This window comes from Apium graveolens, chromosome 11, assembly GCF_009905375.1.
Source record: "Apium graveolens cultivar Ventura chromosome 11, ASM990537v1, whole genome shotgun sequence".
NCBI classification, from domain to species: domain Eukaryota; kingdom Viridiplantae; phylum Streptophyta; class Magnoliopsida; order Apiales; family Apiaceae; genus Apium; species Apium graveolens.
Window position 1 is genome coordinate 91,213,305 of NC_133657.1, and position 24,270 is coordinate 91,237,574.

At 36.6% G+C, this 24,270-nt stretch overlaps 1 protein-coding gene across 1 annotated transcript; it reads right to left on the reverse strand.

Moving 5' to 3' along the window:
• Nucleotides 1-5,088: 5,088 nt before the first annotated feature.
• On the reverse strand, nucleotides 5,089-9,138 carry LOC141698334 (protein NRT1/ PTR FAMILY 7.3-like). Its single transcript, XM_074503019.1, has 5 exons — nucleotides 9,007-9,138; nucleotides 8,794-8,911; nucleotides 7,477-7,694; nucleotides 6,402-6,967; nucleotides 5,089-6,288 (listed from the first exon to the last, which is right to left on the reverse strand). The coding sequence occupies exons 1-5, from the start codon at nucleotides 9,031-9,033 to the stop codon at nucleotides 5,424-5,426; spliced, it is 1,794 nt and encodes a 597-aa protein (XP_074359120.1). The 5' UTR covers nucleotides 9,034-9,138; the 3' UTR covers nucleotides 5,089-5,423.
• Between the last annotated feature and the right edge of the window lie 15,132 nt (nucleotides 9,139-24,270).

Here is a 24,270-nt window from a genome sequence, read left to right on the forward strand (position 1 = left end):
AATATACAATACTTGCTCTTATCTAACTTGGCAGGGTCGGCCTTCAAGGGCTTAGGCCAGCGAATATCTCGATCTATCTCGATTTCCATTAAAATTTGGCTCCTTGGAGCATTCAGCTTAACATACTCAGTAAATTTTTGTCCAGGTCCTCCTCTCTTGGGAGTTGAGTCAGGATTTTCCTCAGTTCTAGGATACTTGTCCTTAGCAATATATTTCAGATCAGTTTTCCGCTTCTTGCCTCCTACGGGCTCGTTGCTCACGATTGTCTTCCTCATACTCTCTTCCACCTTGATATACTTTCCTGCCCTATCCTGGAGCTGCAACATGCTTTCAGGGGGCATTTGGCCAAGGACATCTTGAAAAACTCATCCCTAGTTCCCTGTTGCAGTGCTATCATGGCTACCTTGTCATCAAGTCTGGGACTTTTAAAGCTTCCTTCGTGAAACGATTCAGGTAGTCTCTTAAAGATTCCTTCGCCCCCTGAACAATGTTCATGAGGGATACCGAACTTTTCTCATGCACTCTCCCACTGATGAATTGCTTAATATAAGCCTGACTTAATTCTCTGAAGGACCCAATAGAGTTCGGGGGCAAACGACTATACCATCTTTGAGCCATACCCGACAGGGTTTGAGGAAAGGCCCGATACTTAATAGCGTCATTCACGGGATGCAGCAACAGTGCATTAGAGAATGTCCTGACATGATTAGCGGGATCTCCCGTGCCATCATAAGCTTTGATAGTGGGCATCTTGAACTTTCTTGAGATATGGGCATTCATTATCTCTTCAGTGAATGGCGGAGTAGGATCATCAGGATCTCCAAGAGGAAGAAGATTGCTTGGATCAGCCCTAGGGACAACAGCCCTTCTCTGTATTGGACCATCCAGGTCTATGATAGGAGGAGGATTCCTCCCCCTTGGGGGTAATGGGGGTCTGGTGTTCTGGTGTGACTCCAAGTCGCGCTTCAGCTTTTGAATCTCAGCCTCATGAGCCCTGATCCTTTCCTGCACTTCTTGGGAATTCGTCCCTTGGGTGCTCCTAGGACGTTGACGACCATCAGCCACCGGCTCTTTGTCAACACGCCTCCTTCTTGGGGCCACTCCATCATCTTTTATATAGGGGGTGATCGCCCTCGTGCTTCACTCCGCCCAGCATGTCCGCTTCCTCCAACCTCGGGGTAAAGGGGCATCCCATATGGGGGGTTAGTAGTCACAATAATTGAATACTCATACCTAATGGGTCGAGAATTCTCAGGTGCATGTAGTTGTTGAACTTGGGGATTCGTACCTTGAATAGCCGAGGGAATCGTCCCTTGTGGCTGAGGTTCGGTTGCCCCTATCTGGACTTCTCCTTGCGTGGTTGCATAAGTTGAATGAGGAGGTACCTCCACAGTTGAAGAAATCACTTGGGTTGTCCCCGTTGATGTTCCTCCTTCAAGGGCTCTAACTGTTCTCCGTGTTTTCGCCATGGTTGTTGTTGTGTTTTCCCACAGACGGCGCCAAATGTTATGGATAAAAAACTAGGGTATATGATTGCTGTATTTATTACTAAGGAACGTGAGCTTCGAGACTCGATTTGACTGCTCTTGTGTTTCGTGACTCGATCTGCCTTAACAAGATGCCTCGTACCTTGCTGATTGTCAAGGATCAAGTCAAAAAACGTAGTTCTTGGTGATACTTGCCCTCGGGGCTATGGCGGCGAGGGCTCACCAAGGACGTAGTGACTTTCATGTCCTCCAAGGACTAAGTCTAAAACACAGTTCTTATTGGTGGGGTGAGGCCCCTTATATAGATGTCGGAAGTCCTTGAATTGGACTTGGGTTAGGAGACTTGGTGGACAAGTCTCAGAATTAGAATGGACTTTGGAGTCCTAAGTGGTAGGAAACTGATTCCTTATCCTTTTAGGTCCCTTGGAGGCTAATCTACTAGGATTTATGTCTTTATTGGGACTCTTCTTAATAGCTGATTTTTCCCTTATTAATTAATTACGAAATTAATTAATAATCAGGGTTTTGGGCCCTTTCTAACTAGGCTTCATTGTTGGACCTTATCTGGTTTAGTTAACTTTAATACCAATTATATTCCTGGACTATTTTTGGGCCCTTATTCAAAGGTCTTGGGCCTCTTCTAATGGGCTTAACTGTCAGCCCAATGTCAATACAATTAATGCGATTTTAATTATGCAATCAGGGTTTATTTTATTTTCTATCAATTAATATATGTTATTATTTAATTATATTAGACACATACAATTATTTTTATTATATATATACAAATAAATTTAAAATACGTAATATTATTAAAGTAAATATATATTTTTTTATTTTTTTATTGTAAGCAACCCGCAGCCGCTACTCTTGGTGTGCGCAGGGGGTAAAACCCATGGTCTCACGCAAAGTAAATATAATTTTTAAAATTTAACTATGAATTGAGATCAATTTGATCCATTTAAAATAGTAATTATGTATATGAGAATAATATATATATATATATATTAATTTTTTAGAAATTTATATTTTTTATATTTTTTAAATTTTCTACATATTTTTTAATTTTTATTTTTTTATCAATGAGGTCGATTTTTAACCGATTAATCCAATTCTTGACCAATTTTTGTAAAAAATGATTTTGACCCGATTTTCACTTAATTAGTTCATTTTTCTACTGAACAGTGATTAATCCGAGATAATTTCGATTAATTGCCGATTTTCAGAATACTAGATATAAGTAATAAGTAATTTAAGTTTCTTTATATAATTTATATTTAAATACCTTTTTATTTCATAAGTGTTTACTGTATTATAAAAATTTAAGATAAAATTTATTTTAAAATGATAATAATATATATATGTACTTTTTTCTGTAAATAATTAATTTACTTTTATGAGTAACAAATATCAAACAAACACTATATATTTTTTTTGTTTTTCGCTGGACTTGTTTTAATTTTCTACGCACGTGGTGATTTATAATAATTTTTATTTAAATTTTTTCATTTTATTTATTATTTTTATAATTTTATTTCCCTCTATTTATATTTTTAAAATTGTTGACTTCGTTTTTTCTTTTTTTATCACTCATTCGTTAATTTGTTTCAGAATTGAATATGATATTATTTTTCAACTTTTACAATTTGTCTTTATTTTTTTAATGTTTTAACTAGATGGTAAGTTTTAAGCGGTTATAATTAATTAATTAATTTATCATAAGTGTGTTCTCTGTAAATGTTTATTTTTGCTAAGTAATTGTTTTTAATTTCTTAAGGTTTCAAACTTTTTTTAATTGGGTTTTGAGGTCTCTCTTATCCTTCTTTTTAGGTGTTGGTCCCGATTGTTACTATTTGGGTGAGAATGACAGTTAATGTCATTTTGAAAAAAAATGGTCCCAAATATTACTTCAAAACAAGGTTTTGGTTACAATTTTTGTTATTAATAAAAGATCCAATTGCGTTTGACGTTCTTTTTTATTTTTATTTTTATTTTTTTAAATTGAAAAACACAATTTTAAATGATGTTATTCAAAGCGGAAATGCGATTTCAATTTTTTTTTATCGTAGTCAACCCGTAGCCGCTACCCTTCGGGTGCGCACTGGGTAATCTCTACGGGTTCATGCAATAGCATTCAAACCACGTAAATCAAGGTAAATCGCATTTAAGCGACATGCTCTGACTCAGGAGTCATAATCATAAATTCTCCTCCCGTATGATTCGAACCTGTGACCAAGATGATAGTTATCCCATTTTTAACAAACTGAGCCAACCCTTGCGGGCGCGATTCCAAATTTTGTTTTCAATGTTAACGCAAAATGCATTAGCTTTTGCTTATCTTTTTAATTTTTTTACCCAAAATACTCAATATTGTTATATTTTCAAGCTCAAAACTTTATTTTAAGAAGTGTTTTGTTCCTACTTTATTCATATATATACATAATTAATATATTTAAAACACAAATTGAAAATTGGTGAACTTCAAAATATTAAAAAGAGTTCGGTTCCTAAGATTTTAGAATAAATTAGGGGTTTAGCGCCTATTTCTAAACTCAAAATGAATTGATAAACCCTAAAATGTTAAAAATTGTTAAATTATGACTCACTTTTTAATATTTTTGGGTTCACCAATTCTCAATTTAAGGATTAAAAATATTAAAATATTGATATATATGAATACAATATGAACAAAATACTTCTTAAAATAGCGTTTTAAGCTTTAAAAACATAATATTATCCAGTATTTTAGGTTAAAAAAAATGCAAAACACTAGTTGATCTAGCGTTATTCTATAAAACAATAACTGAAATATCGTTTTTAATCTTTTAAATTTTTTTTTTTTAAAATAAAACAGAAGACCAAGGTAAATTTTTACCCCAAATTCATGTTTTGAATTAATATTTTCAAGTTTGAAAAAAAAAATGAAAGCTAAGCACACATTTGCATTTTTAGCATATGTATATATATAAGTCGTAAACGATTGATATTTCATCTTTTACTAAAATGACATTGATGGTTATTCTCATAAAATATTGACATTTAAGACGTTTTTTCTCTAGGACTCAAAAGACTGAAATTCATTTTTCAATAAAAATATGTTGATAGGAAAATTGTGGTATACTTTTGCAAGTTTCATTTTTTTTCTTGACAAAGATTAACGGGTGGATCATCTCAGATATGTGAAACTCTATTTAGCGATTGACTTAATCTGCATGACCATCAAAACTTTTTAAAGAAAGTCTTAAAGTTGTAATAGTTTGAAGTAGACATTAAACATTTTTTGGCTTGAGAGCAATGCATTATTTCACTCTTGTCCACAGAAGAGTGAAGGGGACAACGTCCAACCAATACTTGTAACTAATGTATCTGGAGCTGCACCAAAAGTTCTGCGGAAATAATCGAATTCGATGTATAATCTGGTTTATAGTTATGACCAGGTTCAACAATTCATGGCCTGAACCCGTGTCCTCCCCAGCATGAGTTCTAATATTATATTAAAGAGTCGTTCTAAAAATCTCAATATATATGTCTGAAGATGACTGCCAATTTACTAGATCTCATATTATTATTATAACGGAAAATATTATTATAAACTACAATGGGCTGTTAAAGATGAGCTCTTTTCAATATATATGACGTTAGAAACTCCAGAGAGGCCACCAAGCTTTACATAATTGAAGATACTCTTCATAGTACATGTTAATTTCATGGAAATTATAACAGAACCACGAAAGTAAAATTTAGATGGATTTCTCTGCATTCTTTTAATCAACAACAAAAACCAACAAACTCCTTCCGGTCCCAAGATGATATACTTACTTTTCTGACCTTTTCCTTTGGGTGTTTAAGAACTGCATATAGACTCCGCATGTAGCAAACAAAGATTCTGTCTCTCAACTTCTGAATCTTCCTTATTATTGTTTGTCAATTGTCAGGTCAATAGGCTTCAAACTTCTCTTTCTCGCTATCATCATCGTACTTGCTTTCGAGCTTTATACTCTTGTACCACTTTGCACAAAATATGTAGGCTATTAAATCAATACTTGTTAAACCAGCCAACAAGAAGTAGAATCTATCAAGATGACCATGGTTGAGGTTTCCAGGAATCCATCCATGCATGTGGTCTTCTGTTGAAATCTTCATGACCATTGTCACGATCAGAGTACTCACGTAGTTCCCAAGGGAGATTGATGTCATGCATAATGCACTTCCAAAACTCTTCAGTCCATCTGGTGTTTGTGCATTGAAGAACTCCAGTTGACCAACATACATAAAAACTTCTGAAGCTCCTACAAGAGCATATTGAGGGATTTGCCAAAATATGCTCAATGAGCTTGAGCCACTGCAGTGTTTGCAATCCTTTTGTGCATACTTAAGTCTGTAAATCTCCACTATTCCGGCTGCAACCATAGCCATCACTGCTATTACGAGTCCAATTCCCATCCTTTGAAGCTCGGTGAGCCCCTTTGATTCTGTCTTTCTGAATCTACTAACTAGGGGACTGATAACTCTCCTGTATAGGAATATGAAAGTTGCTACACTGAGAATGTCAAAGCTAGACATGCTGGCTGGAGGGATTCGAAAACCTGACAGTTTGCTTGTCATTGCTTCTCCTTGTTCGACAAAGAGTGAGGCCATTTGAGTGAATACAACTGAATAAAGGATGGTGCACAGCCAAATTGGGAGAAGTCTTAAAATGCATTTCACCTCTTCAACTTGAGAAATAGGGCAGAGCTGCCATGGATTGTGGAGACCTGTTTTGAAATCTCTTGATGTAATAAATGCAGCTTTATCCAAAAATCTGAAATCAAAGAGTTTAATAAGTTAGTATTTTTACATAATGTTTGTAAATTATTATACTAAAAGACTTTAAGTATGTATGTAATGTTTCTTCACGTATTTAGCAGCACTTACTTAAATTCATGAGTGTGAAGGATTCTTCTTGCACCATTAGACGAATTATCCTTCCCTCCATCAGCTTCAAACAAATTCTCTTCTCCTGGTGATAATTCAACACGCCACTTCTTTATGGCAGCAGCAAACACTTGGCAAAATCTGAAAAGCGGGTTGCCACTTGGCTTGAAATGCCTATATCTTGATGTTCCTGCAAGAAACAGGACTAATGCAGCGAAAGCAGAGCCAGCAGAACACCAGAATCCTAGAGCCCAAAGTCCTTTATCCTCAAAAAATACCAATATGGTGTTGGAGAAAAGCGACCCCAGGTTCAAGGCAAGGTAAAAGTAGCTGAAAAATGACACCTTTGAACGACCCTCCTGCATGTTCTCCTCATCAAACTGATCTGCCCCAAATGTAGCAATATTAGGTTGGTATCCACCATTTCCCAGAGCAATCATGTAAATGGATAGATAAAATAGCCCAATTTCCCAGCTCGAATGAGATCCACAGGTTATTTCTGGAGTCCCACAACCTTTAGGCCTTAGTAGGAAAAGGTTCGTCGCCACTGATAGTCCTACCAAACCCTGCAACATGCATACACAATTAAAATCTAATTGCGAGAATTAAGTTTAAAGGTTCTTTACAAGTAGTCTCAATCTCAACCAAAACTGTGCTTCCTTGTCATTTTAAGACAATAGAGTTATGGAAACAGTTAAGATTCTAAATGCCATTATGTTTGTCTAATTTTGTTTTCATGCTAATTAAGAAAATTAGGTGGAAAATCTAACCGAGAATTTCATTATGTATTCAAAATATTATTTAGCAACTGTTCTTTCCTACATCAGTTTCTGTCGTTCACCCGACATAATAATTCTGCTAGAGTCGAAAATAGGATTCTAAGTCTGATCTATTTGGCTACCATGAATAGGCCGCATATATTTGGAACCACAATATTTTGAAAGATAATCAACAGCCACAAACATCATATTTCCGGTTCTACATATTACATCATTCACGATAATATGAAGTATCTAGATAAGGGGTTTGCGAAGAAATATAAAAAAGACAAGATACATCAAGCATAGTTACTTACAATGACAAAAATTGCCTGAAAGATGGCACATGTTTTGTATCTTCCCCAATAGGAATCGCTGAGAAAAGCACCAACAAGGGAGAAAATATAGACAGTTCCTGTCCATTTGCTAACATTGTTAGCAGCCTCAGCATTGTCTTGTTGCAGGACCCTTGTTAAGAACAGCACCAAGTTGACTCCAACACCAAAAAATGCCAGAGTAGCCAATCCTTGATTCACTGTTATCCAAAATACGCGGTGCGTGATAAGTTATAGTCCAATCTATCTTCAAGAATTCTTAGTTCTTGTATGAAAATGTTTCCAGAAGTTCAATTAATATATAGTTGTCACAATCCATAATTATTTCATAAGTCCAATTATGTTTATAATTATTAATGGGTTTTTCGAGTGTGTGCCTCTGTGCACACCATAAAAAAATCGATTACTAATATATCTCTAGGTTTTCATAGAGAGGAAATTGGAAATTTGCATATATTTCACTCTCTCGTCATTCATCTAGGACCCAATAATATGTTATCTAATATCTCGAGTACTTCATTATACTTTTACAGAATGCAAATGCTTTTGTGGTCCATGTTTAAGGTGATATAGTGATCATTTTGGTATGCATCAACGTGACTGATGAGTGCGTGTTCAAGGCGACGTAGTAATCAGTATTAGAAAATATATACAGAAAAAGAAAGTGAACGATAATGTAATAGAAAGTGAAGTTAAAATGAGTTAGAACCCTAGGTTTAAAAGCACACATGTCGCATGTAGGAGGTAACTAACTACAAACTACACATGGCAGCCCAGAAGCACAAGCTCATGCATGCACAAGACAAACCAATAAATATGAATTGGGTTACGTATAAACCACATCCTCTTGGTACAGACACTCCTTGCATGAAAATTGCACGGACCAGTACTTGACACGTTTGTAAACTTAGCTGTCCTGTCCCTAACTACGGTTAAATATGTCCTATTTGGTGGTGTAGAAATCATGAACTCAAGCTCTTATCATATATATGTAGGTGAAAACGATTATAATAGCATATCATAACGTAATATTCACCTTATGCCATAACCTCGACATTCATACTTACATATGCCGCACTAAATAACCACATATAATATGTTACAACAATTGTATGTTGAGAGAGACCCATGTACATGTATATGTAGAGTCAAATTGTAAGTTTGAGATGGATGGACTAATTATTGGGGGGGACGACGTCTGCTGTGGTAGTGCTGCCACAGTTAAGTGGAGTGGTCGATGATTTGAGTTGCTACAGTGATGTGTTTGGCACAGGATAGATAGATATATAGGATACTAACCAAGAATAATGGTTCCAGCAACCCAACGACCACTCCTATCTCGAATAGCAGGTCGTCCATGGTAATCAACTGAACCATCCAGAGTGCACTCTTCTTCTTCTCCTTTGTACTTACTTACCTGCACCAAAAACATTTTAATCTTATTATAGTTACAGACATACAAAAAGAAGTTGTGGACATGTATATATATGTAGATATATATAGCTAGTTTACCTCCTTGGATAACTGCAAGCAAGCCATTTAATTTGAACAACTGACAAGAATATTAATGGCCAACTTTGCAAAGGAAATAATTAAGAGGCTTATGATTTTTGAGGCGGCTATATAGGAGATCAATGTATTTCAAGTACAAAGGAGACAAATATCAAGTGAAGTGGGTGCCTCGGTATATATAGAGTTTTTGACGGTGGAGATCTCAAGTTGATCATCATCAATATATATATGCCAGATGCACTCTTTTATGTTTCATAATATTTTTTGTTTTTCTTCGTAACATATACTGTAGTATATTGTTACCAGCCGGGACATTTCATAAATTTGATTTTTATGTAACAAAGACAAAAAAGAAAAGATTATTATTTTTAATTTTAATAAGCATGGCAGTACTGGAAACCTACTCTTCATAACTCAGTTAATGAATAATTTGAAATAAACACGAGAATAACACGATGACCTGAAAATGACTTATCAATCTCTTGCGAGGATTTCATTCCTCAACATTTAAAGAATCAACTTACTTAATTTTAAGTAACTTTAATTGATTCAATTATAAGTTCTTGCAAATTTTTAAGGATCGGATGCGTTGCCTAGAATTAAATGAAATTTTGAGAGGATATATTTAATTAAACTTGCACTATTTATGAAATATTAGCTTCTATGAATTTTTTTTCTTTTGGCCGTTTTTCTCACTTGACATGTTTTCTTTCTCCTTAAACTTTGCACATTCAACCATCATTTCGTTTTATTTAGAGTGAACATAACTTCAACATTCAGCCGTCTTTTTATCTACTAGGGTTATTAACACTGCAGGAAAATATGATAAAACCGACCATATATAACTGACCGATAACGATTTTGTTTCAATATAACCGACCGCCAAGTTGATCGGTTATGTAAGAGGATAAACGACACAGTTTTGATAATGTGGCAGAGCTAAAACCGACCACAAGTTGGTGGTCGGTTAAAAAGTTTACACAACCGACCATAGGCGGACGGTTTTGCGTTGATGAGATGGCACCACGTGTGCACACGTGGTGACACGTGTGCACACGTGGTGACACGTGTACAAAGTGACCCCACATATTGGTTCAGGGAAAAGACACGTAACCGACCACCAAACTGGTCTGTTATGATGGTTAAACCTGATCATATATCATAACCGATCAGTCTTAAACCGACCACTACACTTCGTCGGTTTTAAGTCTTTAACTGACCATTTTTGCTTAAAACCGTCCATTAAAGTCGGTCGGTTTTATCCTGTTTTCCTGTAGTGTAATTTCTTTAATACTTTTAACTAATTTGGTTACTAATTGTTTTTTTCGACTCTGGCTGCACTGAGGGGTGTTGAATGGCTGTCTTTTTTTTTTTTTATGTCAGAATATATATAATTTTAAAATTGGAGCACGAAGTTTTTACTTTTCATAAGAAGCTAGATAAATCAGTTACAATTAAAGTTGTTATTGGCTTCGAGTGGCTGTTTATGAGCACAATTCAACCTCTATTTCTCTGTATTTTCCTAGTTAGTTTATACCAAAATTTCAATATTTCATCTGTTTCAATATTAATATGATATTGTTGTTGTTCAAATATGTTTACATAATAATAAGTTAATTAGCATATAAAAATGAAGGACTTGTTTGAATAAAAAGCAAGATGAATATAAGGGGTGTATTCAATTGGGATTTTGAAGAATTTTTATGGATTTTAAAAATCATGGGGGTATTCAATTTGGATTTTAAATAATCCTTTAAAATCTGAAGGTATTCAACAAAAATTGGAAAAAATCTTTTAAAATCTGAGTGTATTCAATTTAGATTTTAAAAAGTCAATCAAAATTTGGTGATATTCAATTTGGATTTTAAAATATCCATCAAAATCTGATGGTATTCAAAAGTCCATGGATTTTTTTTTATTTAAAAAAGTTGTGGATTTTGATGGATTTGCTAGTACATTTTTAATATCTTGAAATCTCTTTAAAATACATGAGATTTTGATGGATTTCTAAAAAACTCCACAAAATCTGCAAGACTCTGCAAGATTTTGGATCAACTTCATCAAAATCCATCAAAAATTGAAATCAACGAAAATCTTTTAAAATCCATAGATTATTAATAATCCTTTAAAATCTAAAATGAATACACCCCTAAATATATGCATCTAATACAAAATCAGGAGGTGATTCAATTGAGTACTAAAACAGAGCAAATCTTTGGACATGCTAACACGTACAGGTGTCTACTTTAAATATAAATAAAAGTTTACATCAGTAAAACTGAAGACAGAGATTTGATCTGTGCTACTATCTAAAGTAATTGAATTCTTAATCGCATGTAGTGATCACGTAAATGTCAAATGTTTTGACATCCTAATTAACTTTTATATTTTGATAGGTTAATATCTTAATGAACTACCTGGCTACTTCCTTTATCCTGTTGATTACAAAGTAATATAGGTGGGGTATATTTTGTTGAAACTTATTTTAATAATTCCTATTTATTTAAACGTTAATTAAATAAAGTTTGTAAAAATAAAACCAGTATATGATTGGGTCATGTTGGTGAGGAGAATTTTAGGAACATGTTTAACTTGGTTGAAGTAGTCTAGGACGGTATATTTTAGTTGCTATTTTCCTGGCACCATTCGGTTTCCTTATTTAAATCATGTAATCATTTAGTTTGATGAGATGAAAAACAAGTTTTCTCTTCTAGATAATGTACACAGCAAACTTTTCGTTTTATTCTAATAATCTGGTATCAGAGTTTTCAGGTCGTTAGATGCCAAAATATATGCCTAGACATACAAAGAATACATCAATGAAAACACCAAAGACCAAGTAAGGTTTTGTTGGGTTATGTTATCCCATGTTGTCGAGAAATAACTATGCAGCGTGGTCTTTGAACATGAAGGTTTTTATGAAGGCGCAAGGGGTGTGGAAGGCTATTGAACAGGATGATCCCAAAGCAACAATCTAGGATAAGGCGGATAAGGTGGCTTTAGCTGCGATATATCAGGGTATACCGGAGGACATACTTTTATCGATCACTGAGAAGGAGACAACCAATGAAGCATGTGAGTCGTTGAAAGTGATGTGTATAGCGGCAGAAAGCGTTAAAGTTGCAAAAGTGCAGACTCTGAAAACCGAGTTTGAGTCTTTAAGTATGAAAGACAAGGATCAACTCGACAATTTCTGTATGAAGTTGAAGAGAAATGTGACAAACATTAGAATTCTGGGAGAGACGGTGGATAAAGCAAGCGTAGTGAAGAAACTCTTACGTGCAGTGCCAACAAAGTTTCTCCAAATTGCATCAACCATATAGCAATTTGGAGATATGGAGACTGTGACTGTGGAGGAAGTTGTGGGACTTATCAAAGCCCATGAAGAACGAATGAAAGGCCAATAAACTGAAGGTTCAGATGGCCAATTATTTTTCACACAGGAAGAATGGATGAAACGTAGCAAGGCAAACTCGAACCATAGAACCAGAGGAGGTGGTTCATATCGTGGTAGAGGCAAGGGAAGCTACGGAGCAGCTGGTACAAAGAAAAACCAGCAAGAAGGACGTATAGATGAATCAAGTCGTGGAAGTAACAACGGTGGGCATGATAAAAGTCGTGTAAAATGTTTTAATTGGAATGGGCTCGGGCATTATGCCGTGGAGTGCAAGAAGACAAAGAAACAGAAGGCACGCGATAAAGAATACACCCAAGAGTCTAATTTGACACAGCTATATGATGATGATGAACCCACCTTGCTGCTATCAGAATATGGAGGCAAAGAAACTAACTTTGTTATGTTAAATGAAGAAAGCATGACACCAGTACTGAAAAACACCACCTTGAATAATGAAATTACAAGATTGTGGTACCTAGACAATGGTGCCAGCAATCATATGACTGGGATACGCTCGAAGTTTACTAAACTTGATACAGGGGTGACTGGGAAGGTTAAGTTTGGTGATGAATCGACTATTGATATAGAAGGCAAAAGATCGATCACCTTCAAGTGTAAAAACGGAGAAGAAATACAACCACATGAGGTATACTTCATCCCTACTTTGCACAATAATATTATTAGCTAAGGAAAGTTGTCTAAGAATGGAAATAAGGTAATACTTGAGGGGGAGCACCTGTGGATATATGAAGACACTGAAAACTTACTGATGAAAGTTAGGAAGTGACCAAACAGGTTATACAAAATCTTTCTTGAAGATAGTGGCCATGCATGTCTACTGTCAAAGGTGGAAGAAGATACTTGGAGCTGACATTCACGTCTGGGTCATGCAAATTTTCAAGAAATGAATCTCATGACAAGCAAGGAGATGGTGCATGGAGTTCCAAAGTTAGTGCAGCCAAATGAGTTATGTAGTGGGTGTTTACTGTCAAAACAAGCTCAGCGTCCATTTCCCTTAAAAAACTGATTTTGTTGCCAAAGAGAAACTGGAGTTGATACATGGTGATTTATGCGGGTCCATCTCTCCCCCTACACCAGCTGGTAACAGGTATTTCCTATTACTTGTGGATAATTTCAGTAGAGCAATGTGGGTTTATCTGTTAAAAATAAAAGATGAGATTTTAAATGTTTTCAAAAAATTTAAAGTCTTAGTCGAAAAAGAAGCAAAGACAACAATAAGGGTTTTTAGAACTGACAGAGGTGGTGAGTGTGACGCCCTCAATCTCGGGGTTAGGAAATGAGGACTCACACACCTCTAATCTAATAATTAATTATGCATAAACCTCGATTAACTACTAACAGGATCAACATGATAAAGTATGAGACAAGATTACAACTACCAATCATAAAATATAACTTACAAACCCAAAATATTATTAAAAAAACAATATCGATTCCGGCTGGGAACCGACAGATAACCCATTATATCTTTGTACACCTCTTTCTAGGCGCGAGCTCACTCATAGACACCACTACCTGCTCTGGCAACCGGAAGCCCTCAACACGGTAGGGACCACCAGGTACGCTCTTACGAGCAGTGCGCCTAAGCCTGGCCATCTTCTTGCTTAACTGCCATGGTTAGATTAAGACAAAACAAATGAGTATAAAACTCAGCAAGTAACTATATAGCAGTTCTACAATATCAAATCACAATACGCTTTATCAAACTAGGGCATTAGTCTAGGTGGCAGATTTCCATTTTTTTTTGTTTGGATAAGGAAAGGTATCTGAAGAATAGTAGGGGCTTTCAAGAAATAAGGCTCAAAACAGGACGAAAGCCGACATTCATCACAAATCATTATAGGATCAAAATAGATCTTTCGATAGAGGAAAGCAACAGTATTTCAAGATAGAATCAATCATATGATCAACAATTTCAAGAATCAGGGTTCTCGAGCTTTCAGCTCCACAATAACAATATCAACTCTTTTCTAGGCAATATAAACCATTTTCATTTCCAAAATCAATTTACTGAATAAAAATTTCAGTTCCCTTTTAAATAATCAATTAGAACCCTTGATTGGATCACTTATCTTTCCATTTCATTATATACGGGTGATCAGCCCGTATCGACCTCCATTCCGGTCTTTAAGGTACCAATCAGCATAATTTCAGCCTTAAATTGGACTAGTCCCACTAGCCTCTTACCATGACTGGACTAGTCCCACTAGCCTCTTACGTCTCAATCCAATCCATCAGGAATTCATTTGGAAAACCTTGAGTTGGAAAAAAAACAAATAGGTTTTCTAAAATCCATTTTATCATTACCGAGCATTTGAAATCATTCGGACTCTTTCAAGTCGAAACTCATTCTTAAATCAGATTTTAAAGAAACAAAGTTCAGGGAGTGAACCAAAGATACGCAAGGAACAATTCTCAAGAATTCTGTATCAAGGACAACAAGGCACTAAATTAGAAGGATCAACATTAACTTAGGGATCAATAGGGTGATCAAGAGAAACAGGGTATAATTACACAGAGTTAACCAAGATAATCAATAGGTTCAATATGATTCATGGCATTATAGGTAACTTGAACAGAAAGGTCTGGTTATCAATGAGTGAAATCAATAGGCTTATCAATAACAGGTTATCAAGAACAGGGATTCTCCAAATCAATAACAGGGTTTTATAAAACAAGGGTCTCATAAAACAAGGGTTTCATGCTTAAACAGTTCAATACTCTACATGGTATGAAAAACATTTCCTTTATAATCATTTACACAAGTAATCAGAGTTACTTGCCTGAAATTGCTTTCCTGAGGGTTGAACTACTGCCACCTAGTAAATCCTTTCCTTTCCTAGCCTGAATGCCCTCACGCTCCGAATCTACAATAAAACCAAAATCTTAATCAGATTCTCAACTCTCGTTCCCGGAACGATCACTCTATACGATAACTCGATTATATCTTTGACTCGAGCATACGAATATAGCTTATACATATAAGCACATAGCACATAGCATATCTCTTTTTCTCGTAGCTTTTATATCCTTATATACTTAACCATCAAAGCGCACTCGCTTGACCTTGGCTATTTCTCAAATCACACTATCACGACTCTTTTACGAGTACAAGACCTATTTACATCCAATCATTTACGTATATACTATCACTTATATCAATCAACTTAATTTCCTTTTCTTTTGCTCCTTAATTCGAACCATACATACAAAACACATCCACATATATTCATTTTCAACCTCATATAAGCAAGCACAACTAATGCAATTCACAAGGATCATTTAGCACTTAAACTTCATCCCTTTTTAACCAAAAAAAATCTGAATCCTACTTTCATTAAGGATCGAAATCAACACTTTTGTTTAATTATTAAAGTTCGAACTCAACATTACTTAATCTTTGTCATGCAAATCAAAATCTCACTTAGCAATTCAATCCACTTAATTTCACCTTTTTATTCCTAAGAATCCATTCGATTTTTTCCATAAATCAACATACAAGAATGGATTTTAACATACAAGGCAATAAATCACATTCTTTACCTATTTTAGTTTTTAACAAGATCATTCCATTCACTTAAACACCAAATCATGTAACACCTAACTCATTCAACCAACATGCATTTGCTCAATTAATAATTAACCCCCTTTTATCTTGTTTTCATTCGGCAAAAACATAGTTTTCAACTCAAAGACTAATCATTAACATGCATTAATTAATCTTCTTTAAAACTATCATGCAATCACTTTTAGGCCACATAGATTTAGTGTTCAACAAGATTAATTCAAAAAAAACCGAATTCCTATTCTTTATTTAACAAAACCCGAAGCAAAAATCCACATGCAACCTCAATTTTTTTTGATTTTCTAAGCAACAATCATATGCACACAATCAATGAAATCATTTAATCAAACACCCACTTGAGTTTCATCAATGAAGCAAAGCCCTTTTTTAAATTTTCCAAGAAATCTTAACATGCATGCATCATTTCAAGTTTATAAATCACAAACTTTCTATTAACAACTATCCACCATTGATTTCATTGCCAAAAACCAACTTGATCACTTTAGAAAAACAAAACCCATTCGGTTATATAGATAATGACCTCATGAAACCACTAAAATTAAAGTGTACTTAGTTTAGAGTTCAGTTTTCACATCACAACTCACCACCGGTTCACCGGAATTCATCACCGGTGGCGGTGGCTTCACGGTGGTGCCCTCATTCGAGGGTGTCCAACCACGAAACCCCCGATTTCGTCAATTACACAATATAAACTAACATGCACATCTTTCTATCATTCATTTGCAAGGAATCAAGCTTAACAAGATGACATCAATCAACAATAAGAAGAACCATAGGGTTCTCGGGTGTACACGCACACCGAACACACACAACACACACACACACCGGCATGCAAGCCTAATCACACACATGCACACACTTCTACCCATACATAAGTGTTTAGCAAGAAGAATTAGGGAGGGTTGATAAGTTTGATCAATAAAAAAGGAAGTATACCGAGAGAGATTGAAGAGAGAGCCGATAGAGAGTTGTTCAAGTGAGAGAGAGAGAGAGTGAAAGAAAAAGAGGAGAGAAAAGAGTGAATGCACGGCAAGAAGAAGAAAATGGGGGAAGGAAGGAGTATTTTATACTCCACCAAGATTAAGGGCAAAATAGTAATCTAATAACTCCCTTTTAATTTACACTTTCTTTCCCTTTTTACTCAAATGCAATGAAATTCAAAATAAAAAATATTTCTCTCTCGGAAAGTCGAGGATTATTGAAAATGACAATTTTAACACGTAGGTCTCGAAATTAGCTTTTTATCCATTACTCATAATAAGAAATTGAGCGAACGGTTGATTTTATATGAATTTCACAAACTTGCTTTAATAAATCCATTTCCCACATAAAATCAATTTAAAAATGCAAAGATCAACAATCAAATTCACTTTTTTTTAAAAAAAAGTCTCTAGGGTCTTTACGAAGATAACAGAATAAATCCCATGTTTTTATCCTTCTCAGATGATTTTATAAAAATGCGCGAGGGTTAATTAAACCTTTACTTAAGTCACATAATTCCCTTAAAATTCACAAAATTGACACATAACACATAGTCATGCACACAGTCAAGCAATCACACACATATAGTCACATAACGACTCAGGTCTGATCATAGAATCTATCCCTCTTTAATTTTATCTCTTTTTATGCGTACCGGGTCACGTTCAGCCTGACGGCCCGACGCTCAGCGTTTCGATTACGCTTCTCATTATCTTTACCAATCAATATGTCTCTTAAGACGAAATACTTTATTCATTTACTTCACATATAATTCACATTTTATATTATTTAATTCCATATTAGGACGGGTTCCGTTCTACCTGACGGCCCGAAACCACAGCTCGACTTCTAAGCCGACTCTTTAAATTGGAACGTTTTTATCCACGATCCTTAACTCTAGTATACAGATAAGACAAATAATCACCACTTAATCATATAATTATAATCTCATCACATAACACATACTTTATTTTCTTAATTACGACGCAAAATTCTCGGTCGTTACAATCTACCCTCCTTAAAAGGATTCTGTCCCCAGAATCTAAGCAAACAGATGGGGATACTTTTCTTTCATTTCGCTTTCTAATTCCCAAGTCGATTCTTCGACTAACGGATTTCTCCACAACACTCTAACTAGAGGTACAACTTTATTTCTAAGCGTCCTTTCTTTTCGATCCAAAATTTGCACTGGTTGTTCTATAAAGGACAAATCTGTTTGGATTTCCACTGGTTCCAACTCGATAACATGGTTCGCATCAGCATTATACTTTTTCAGGAGAGATACATGAAACACATTGTGCAGATGTTGCATTTGCGGCGGCAGCGCCAATTCATACGCAACTTTCCCAACTTGTCGCAATACTTCAAATGGTCCAATGTACCTTGGACTCAGTTTTCCTTTCTTTCCGAAATGAGTTAAACCTTTCCAAGGAGATATCTTCAACAAGACTTTGTCTCTAGTTTCGAATTGCACATCTTTCCGCTCTTGATTCACATACTTTGCCTATCGGTCTTGAGCTGCAATTAATCTCTTTCGTATCATTTCAATCTTTTCCTTTGTTTGCTGAACTAGCTCTGGGCCAATTAAATTGCGCTCACCAACTTCGTCCCAATAAGTAGGGGATCTACACTTTCTTCCATACAACGCTTCATAAGGCGGCATGCCAATACTTGCGTGATAACTGTTGTTGTAGGAAAACTCAATTAAGGGAAAATGATCGTCCCAATTTCCTTTAAAATCTATTGCGCAGGTTCGCAACATATCTTCAATCGTCTGAATTGTCCTTTCACTTTGTCCTTCTGTCTGCGGATGATATGCCGTACTCATTTTCAATTTCGTTCCCAAATGATCATGGAATTGTCGCCAAAATCTTGAATTAAACCTTGGATCTCTATCAGACACGATAGATACAGGAACTCCATGACGCATCACGATCTCATCCAGATATAATTTGACCAGCTTCTCTAATGAAAACCTTTCTTTCATTGGCAAGAAATGTGCTGACTTTGTTAATCGATCAATTAACACCCAAATCGCATCATGATTTGACTTGGTTTTAGATAATCCTACCACGAAATCCATCGCGATATGTTCCCATTTCCATTCAGGTATGTTCAGTGGCTGAAGCAATCCGCTTGGCCTTTGATGTTCCGCTTTAACTCTTTGGCACGTGTAACATTTACTTATCCATTCCGTAATTTCCTTTTTCATGTTTGGTCACCAAAATTTTTCTTTCAAATCCTGGTACATCTTCGTACTCCCAGGGTGAATTGAAAATCTCGAGTTATGAGCTTCTTGCAAAATCTCGTGCTTTAGTTCCACAACATTAGGTATCCAAATACGTGAGTTAACACGGTATATCCCTTTTCCATCCTTTTGAGCTTTAATTTCTTCTCCCGTCAACTTATCCTTTTCGCGATTCATCACTTGCTCTTGACAGCATCGAATCTTTTCCAAAATTTCAGGTTGAAACTACATTGCATGCATAGCTTCATCTCCACATTCTGGAGTCTGCACCTCTATTTCCATCTTTTCAAAGTCCTTGATTAATTCTTCCGATGACGTTAACATATTCAACCTTTCCTTTCGACTTAAAGCATCAGCTACCACATTTGCCTTTCCAGGATGATAGTTTATCGCACAATCATAATCTTTGATCAATTCTAACCACCTTCTTTGACGCATATTCAGTTCTTTCTGAGTAAAGATATACTTTAAGCTCTTATGATCTGTATAAATCTCGCACTTTTCTCCGTACAAATAATGGCTCCAAATCTTAAGGGCAAATACAATTGCTGCCAATTCCAAATCGTGCGTTGGATACTTTTGCTCATGCGGCTTGAGTTGCCTTGACGCATATGCTATTACTTTCCCGTGTTGCATTAACACGCATCCAAGTCCTTTATAGGAAGCATCACTGAATATCACAAATTCCCCTTTATCATCTGGTAATACCAACAATGGGGCGGTTACCAATCTCTTCTTTAACTCTTGGAAACTTTCCTCACACTTTTCTGTCCAAACGAACTTCTCGTTCTTTCTCGTCAACTTTGTCAATGGAACGGCAATCTTTGAGAAATCTTGCACAAATCTTCTATACTATCCGGCTAATCCCAGAAAACTTCTGACTTCCGTCGGAGTCTTGGGTCTTTCCCAATTCATTACAGCTTCTATCTTGGCTGGATCCACTTTAATTCCTTCTTTATAACTACATGACCAAGAAATTGCACTTTCTTTAGCCAAAATTCACACTTTGAAAACTTCGCATACAGCTTCTCTTTTCGCAGAATTTCCAAGGAAACTCTCAAATGCTCCTTATGATCTTCTTCCGTTTTGGAGTAAATCAGTATATCGTCGATAAACACAATCACGAACTTGTCCAAATACTGCTTGAACACTTTGTTCATAAGATCCATAAATGCAGCTGGCGCATTCGTTAAGCCAAATGCCATCACCAAAAACTCATAATGTCCGTATCTCGTTCGGAACGCTGTCTTGGGTATATCTTCCGCTTTAATATTTAATTGATGATATCCAGATCTTAAATCAATCTTTGAAAAGCACGAAGCTCCTTTCAATTGGTCAAACAAGTCGTCGATCCGCGGTAGAGGGTACTTATTCTTAATCGTCAACTTATTCAGCTCACGGTAATCAATGCACAACCGCATACTTCCATCTTTTTTCTTCATAAACAACACCAGTGCGCCCCACGGGGATACACTCGGCCGGATTACTCCTTTGTCCAACAACTCTTGTAACTGAGCTGCCAATTCCTTCATTTCGACCAGCGACATGCGATAAGGAGCTTTCGACACTAGTTCCGTATCAGGAGCCAAGTTAATCGTAAACTCGATCTCTCTGTCTGGAGGTAGTCCAGGCAATTCATCAGGAAACACGTCCGGAAAATCTCTTACTACCGGAATATCGTCGATCTTTACAGATTCTTTCTCCACGTCCACGACATGAGCCAAATAAACTTCGCATCCTCGACATATTAATCTTCTCGCCTCAATAGCCGTTAGAAATTTCCTCTCTTGCCTTTTTCCTTTAAATATTACTTCCTCACCATCCTTGGTTCTTAACTTCACCTTCTTACTTTTACATTCTATTTGCGCCTCATGGTTTGACAACCAATCCATTCCTAGTATAACCTCAAATTCTCCTAACTTAAAAGGAATTAAGTCAGCAGAAAAGTGCCGACCTTCTATAGACACATCACAATCAGGACAAATCTTATTAACAACAACTTTCTCTTGATTTGCTACCTCAATAATCAAATTAGGCTCTAGAGGGTACGCAACATATTTTACTTTATCAAGAATACTTTCAGAGATAAAAGATCTAGTTGCTCCAGAATCCATCAAAACTTTTACTTCTACTGAGTTTATAACAAGCATACCTGCTACCACGTCCACATCTTGCACCGCATCTTTCATTGTCAAGTTAAAGGTTCTAGCTCTGGGTTGAGCTGATGGTGCTGGGAGAGACGGCGGTCCATCAATTCTGAGAACATTAGCCTTCTGCACAGGCCCTTTGCAATTCCTGGCCATATGGCCCACTTTGCCACACTTGAAACAAGCCAAATCAGGCTTCCTTATTCCATTTGAACATTCTGAAGAATAATGCCCCTTCTGGTTACACTTGAAGCATGTTATGTCCAGCTTATTACACCTCCCCGGGTGTCTCTTTCCACAGTTCCTGCATTCTTGCATCTGGGCTCTGCTTTCCTTTCCCGGTTGTCCAGCTTTCTGGAATCGGTTCTTCTGAGCTCCATTCCCGGGTCTAAACTTCTGGAACTTGTGGTTCTGACCTCCACCATTCTTCCCAAACTTCCCTCTGAACTTTGAGCTTCCTTGCTCTTGCTCAGAGCTTTCAAACTTCCTCTTTCTTCCTTCATTTTCTCTTCGAGCAGCTTCCCGCTCACCTTCCACTATCATTGATTTTTGAACCAAAGCAGCATAGTTCTTGATCTCCAACATTGCTATCTGACTCCTAATCCACGGCTTGAGTCCCTGCTGGAACCTCTTAGCCTTCTTCACTTCAGTATTCACGTACTCTGGTACGAACCTTGACAATTCCGAAAACTTCACCTCATATTCTGCTACCGACATTTCCTCCTGTCTAAGATCCAAAAATTTCATCTCCAACTGATCTTGCATATAACTTGGCAAATACTTTTCCAGAAACATCTCAGTGAACTTCTCCCAAGATAAGTCTTTGCCTTCCAACAACGCCTTAGATGACTCCCACCAAAAACTTGCTTCATCTTTCAGATAATAACTTGCGTACTGAGCTTTCTTATCATCCTTAACTTCTGCTAACTCAAAGGCTTTTTCCATCTCTCTCAACCACGACTGCGTTTTAATTGGGTCTGGCACACCTAAGAACTCTGGAGGATGAACAGATTGAAAGTGCTTGAAATTTCCAACTTTTGGGGTCACAGGTTGTTGCAAAAGCTGAGCAAGTCTGCTCATCATAGTGGTTTCTGGGTTTATTTCTGGGTCTTGGGTGAGAATTTCTTCTTCTTGGTGATCTGGTGAGTTGACTATTTCTTACAAACCTGATTGAGCAATTATTTAGTAATACGATAGCATGGCATATATATATAACCACAATTTTTATGAAATCTCTTTTGCGGGTTTTAAGTTTTACCCAATTTGCGCATGCAATCCTATTACTACATAATTCTCATATCAGTGTTGTTTTATCATGGCACGGAATAGGGTTTTATGATCTTTAAGCATGGTTGCATTAAAACATGGCATTGAGAACAGTTTACAAGATAATCAAGGTGCACAAAGGAAAGCAAGATAATAGATTTATTTAATCAAAGGTTACATAGGGAATATTTTGGATTTTAAGGTTCTGAAACAGGGTACAATAAATAGCAGGGCTAAACAGAGGAAAAACTGGAAAACATCCCCCCATCTACCCCTATCTTCCAATTACTACTGCTACTACTACACTAGTCTGAAATACAACAAGATAAATGAAAAGGGATCCCGACATCTGACCAAGTATCCCAAAGCCTACCGGCTCTGAAAACAACAATAACAATCTACGGGCTCAACCAACAGTCTCGTCTAATCATCTAGAATCTCTCTCAACACAACCAACATCCAGCGAATGATCTTATGCAGCCTCCAGGCCTCAGCATCAGCATCACTAGTGGATGGTCCCTCATCCAATCTCCTCCTGGCAACCTGCTCCACCAACTTCACCCGAACTTGCCACTCATCATCCATAATAGAAGCACTCTGCCTAGACTCTCTGGCTAGACTATATACCAAAGCTCCCAAATCAGGAATGCAGGAGTACACAAAGTCTCGGTCCTGGGCTAACTTGCCACCAACACTGACAGGAACAGTCTTAGGCATCTCCGACTCTGGCTCAGGGGCAGGGGTCTCTAAATCTGGCCTCAGGGGTGAAATCTGCATGGGGATCTCACTACTCTCAGAAGGGTCCTCCTCTGGGTCTGAACTAACATACACAGGCTCCTCTGGAGAGGGTGGAACGGGGTCCACAGGGGTACCAGTCAAGCTAATCTCCGAGTCTGAGTCACTACCACTACTAGGATCCTGAGAGAAAACACAAAACAACAACCAAGAAACAATGTTAGGGTTAAATAAAGCTTCTAGCTAACTCACACCCTAACTCTAGTTTCCACTTTTTAATCAACACTTTCCTTAGACTATACCTTAATAGTCTAACATAACTCTACATGAGTCGAACTCTCTCGCGATATAGATATATTCCCAAAATACCCTTTTTAAAACCTAACTTGTCTTAGGGACTAGATCCTGTAGCTCTGATACCAACTTGTGACGCCCTCAATCTCGGGGTTAGGAAATGAGGACTCACACACCTCTAATCTAATAATTAATTATGCATAAACCCCGATTAACTACTAACAGGATCAACAGGATAAAATATGAGACAAGATTACAACTACCAATCATAAAATATAACTTACAAACCCAAAATATTATTAAATAAACAATATCGATTCCGGCTGGGAACCGACAGATAACCCATTGTATTTTTATACACCTCTTTCTAGGCGTGAGCTCACTCATAGACACCACTACCTGCTCTGTCAACCGGAAGCCCTCAATACGGTAGGGACCACCAGGTACGCTCTTACGAGCAGTGCGCCTAAGCCTGGTCATCTTCTTGCTTAACTGCCATGGTTAGATTAAGAGAAAACAAATGAGTATAAAACTCAGCAAGTAACTATATAGCAGTTCTACAATATCAAATCACAATACGCTTTATCAA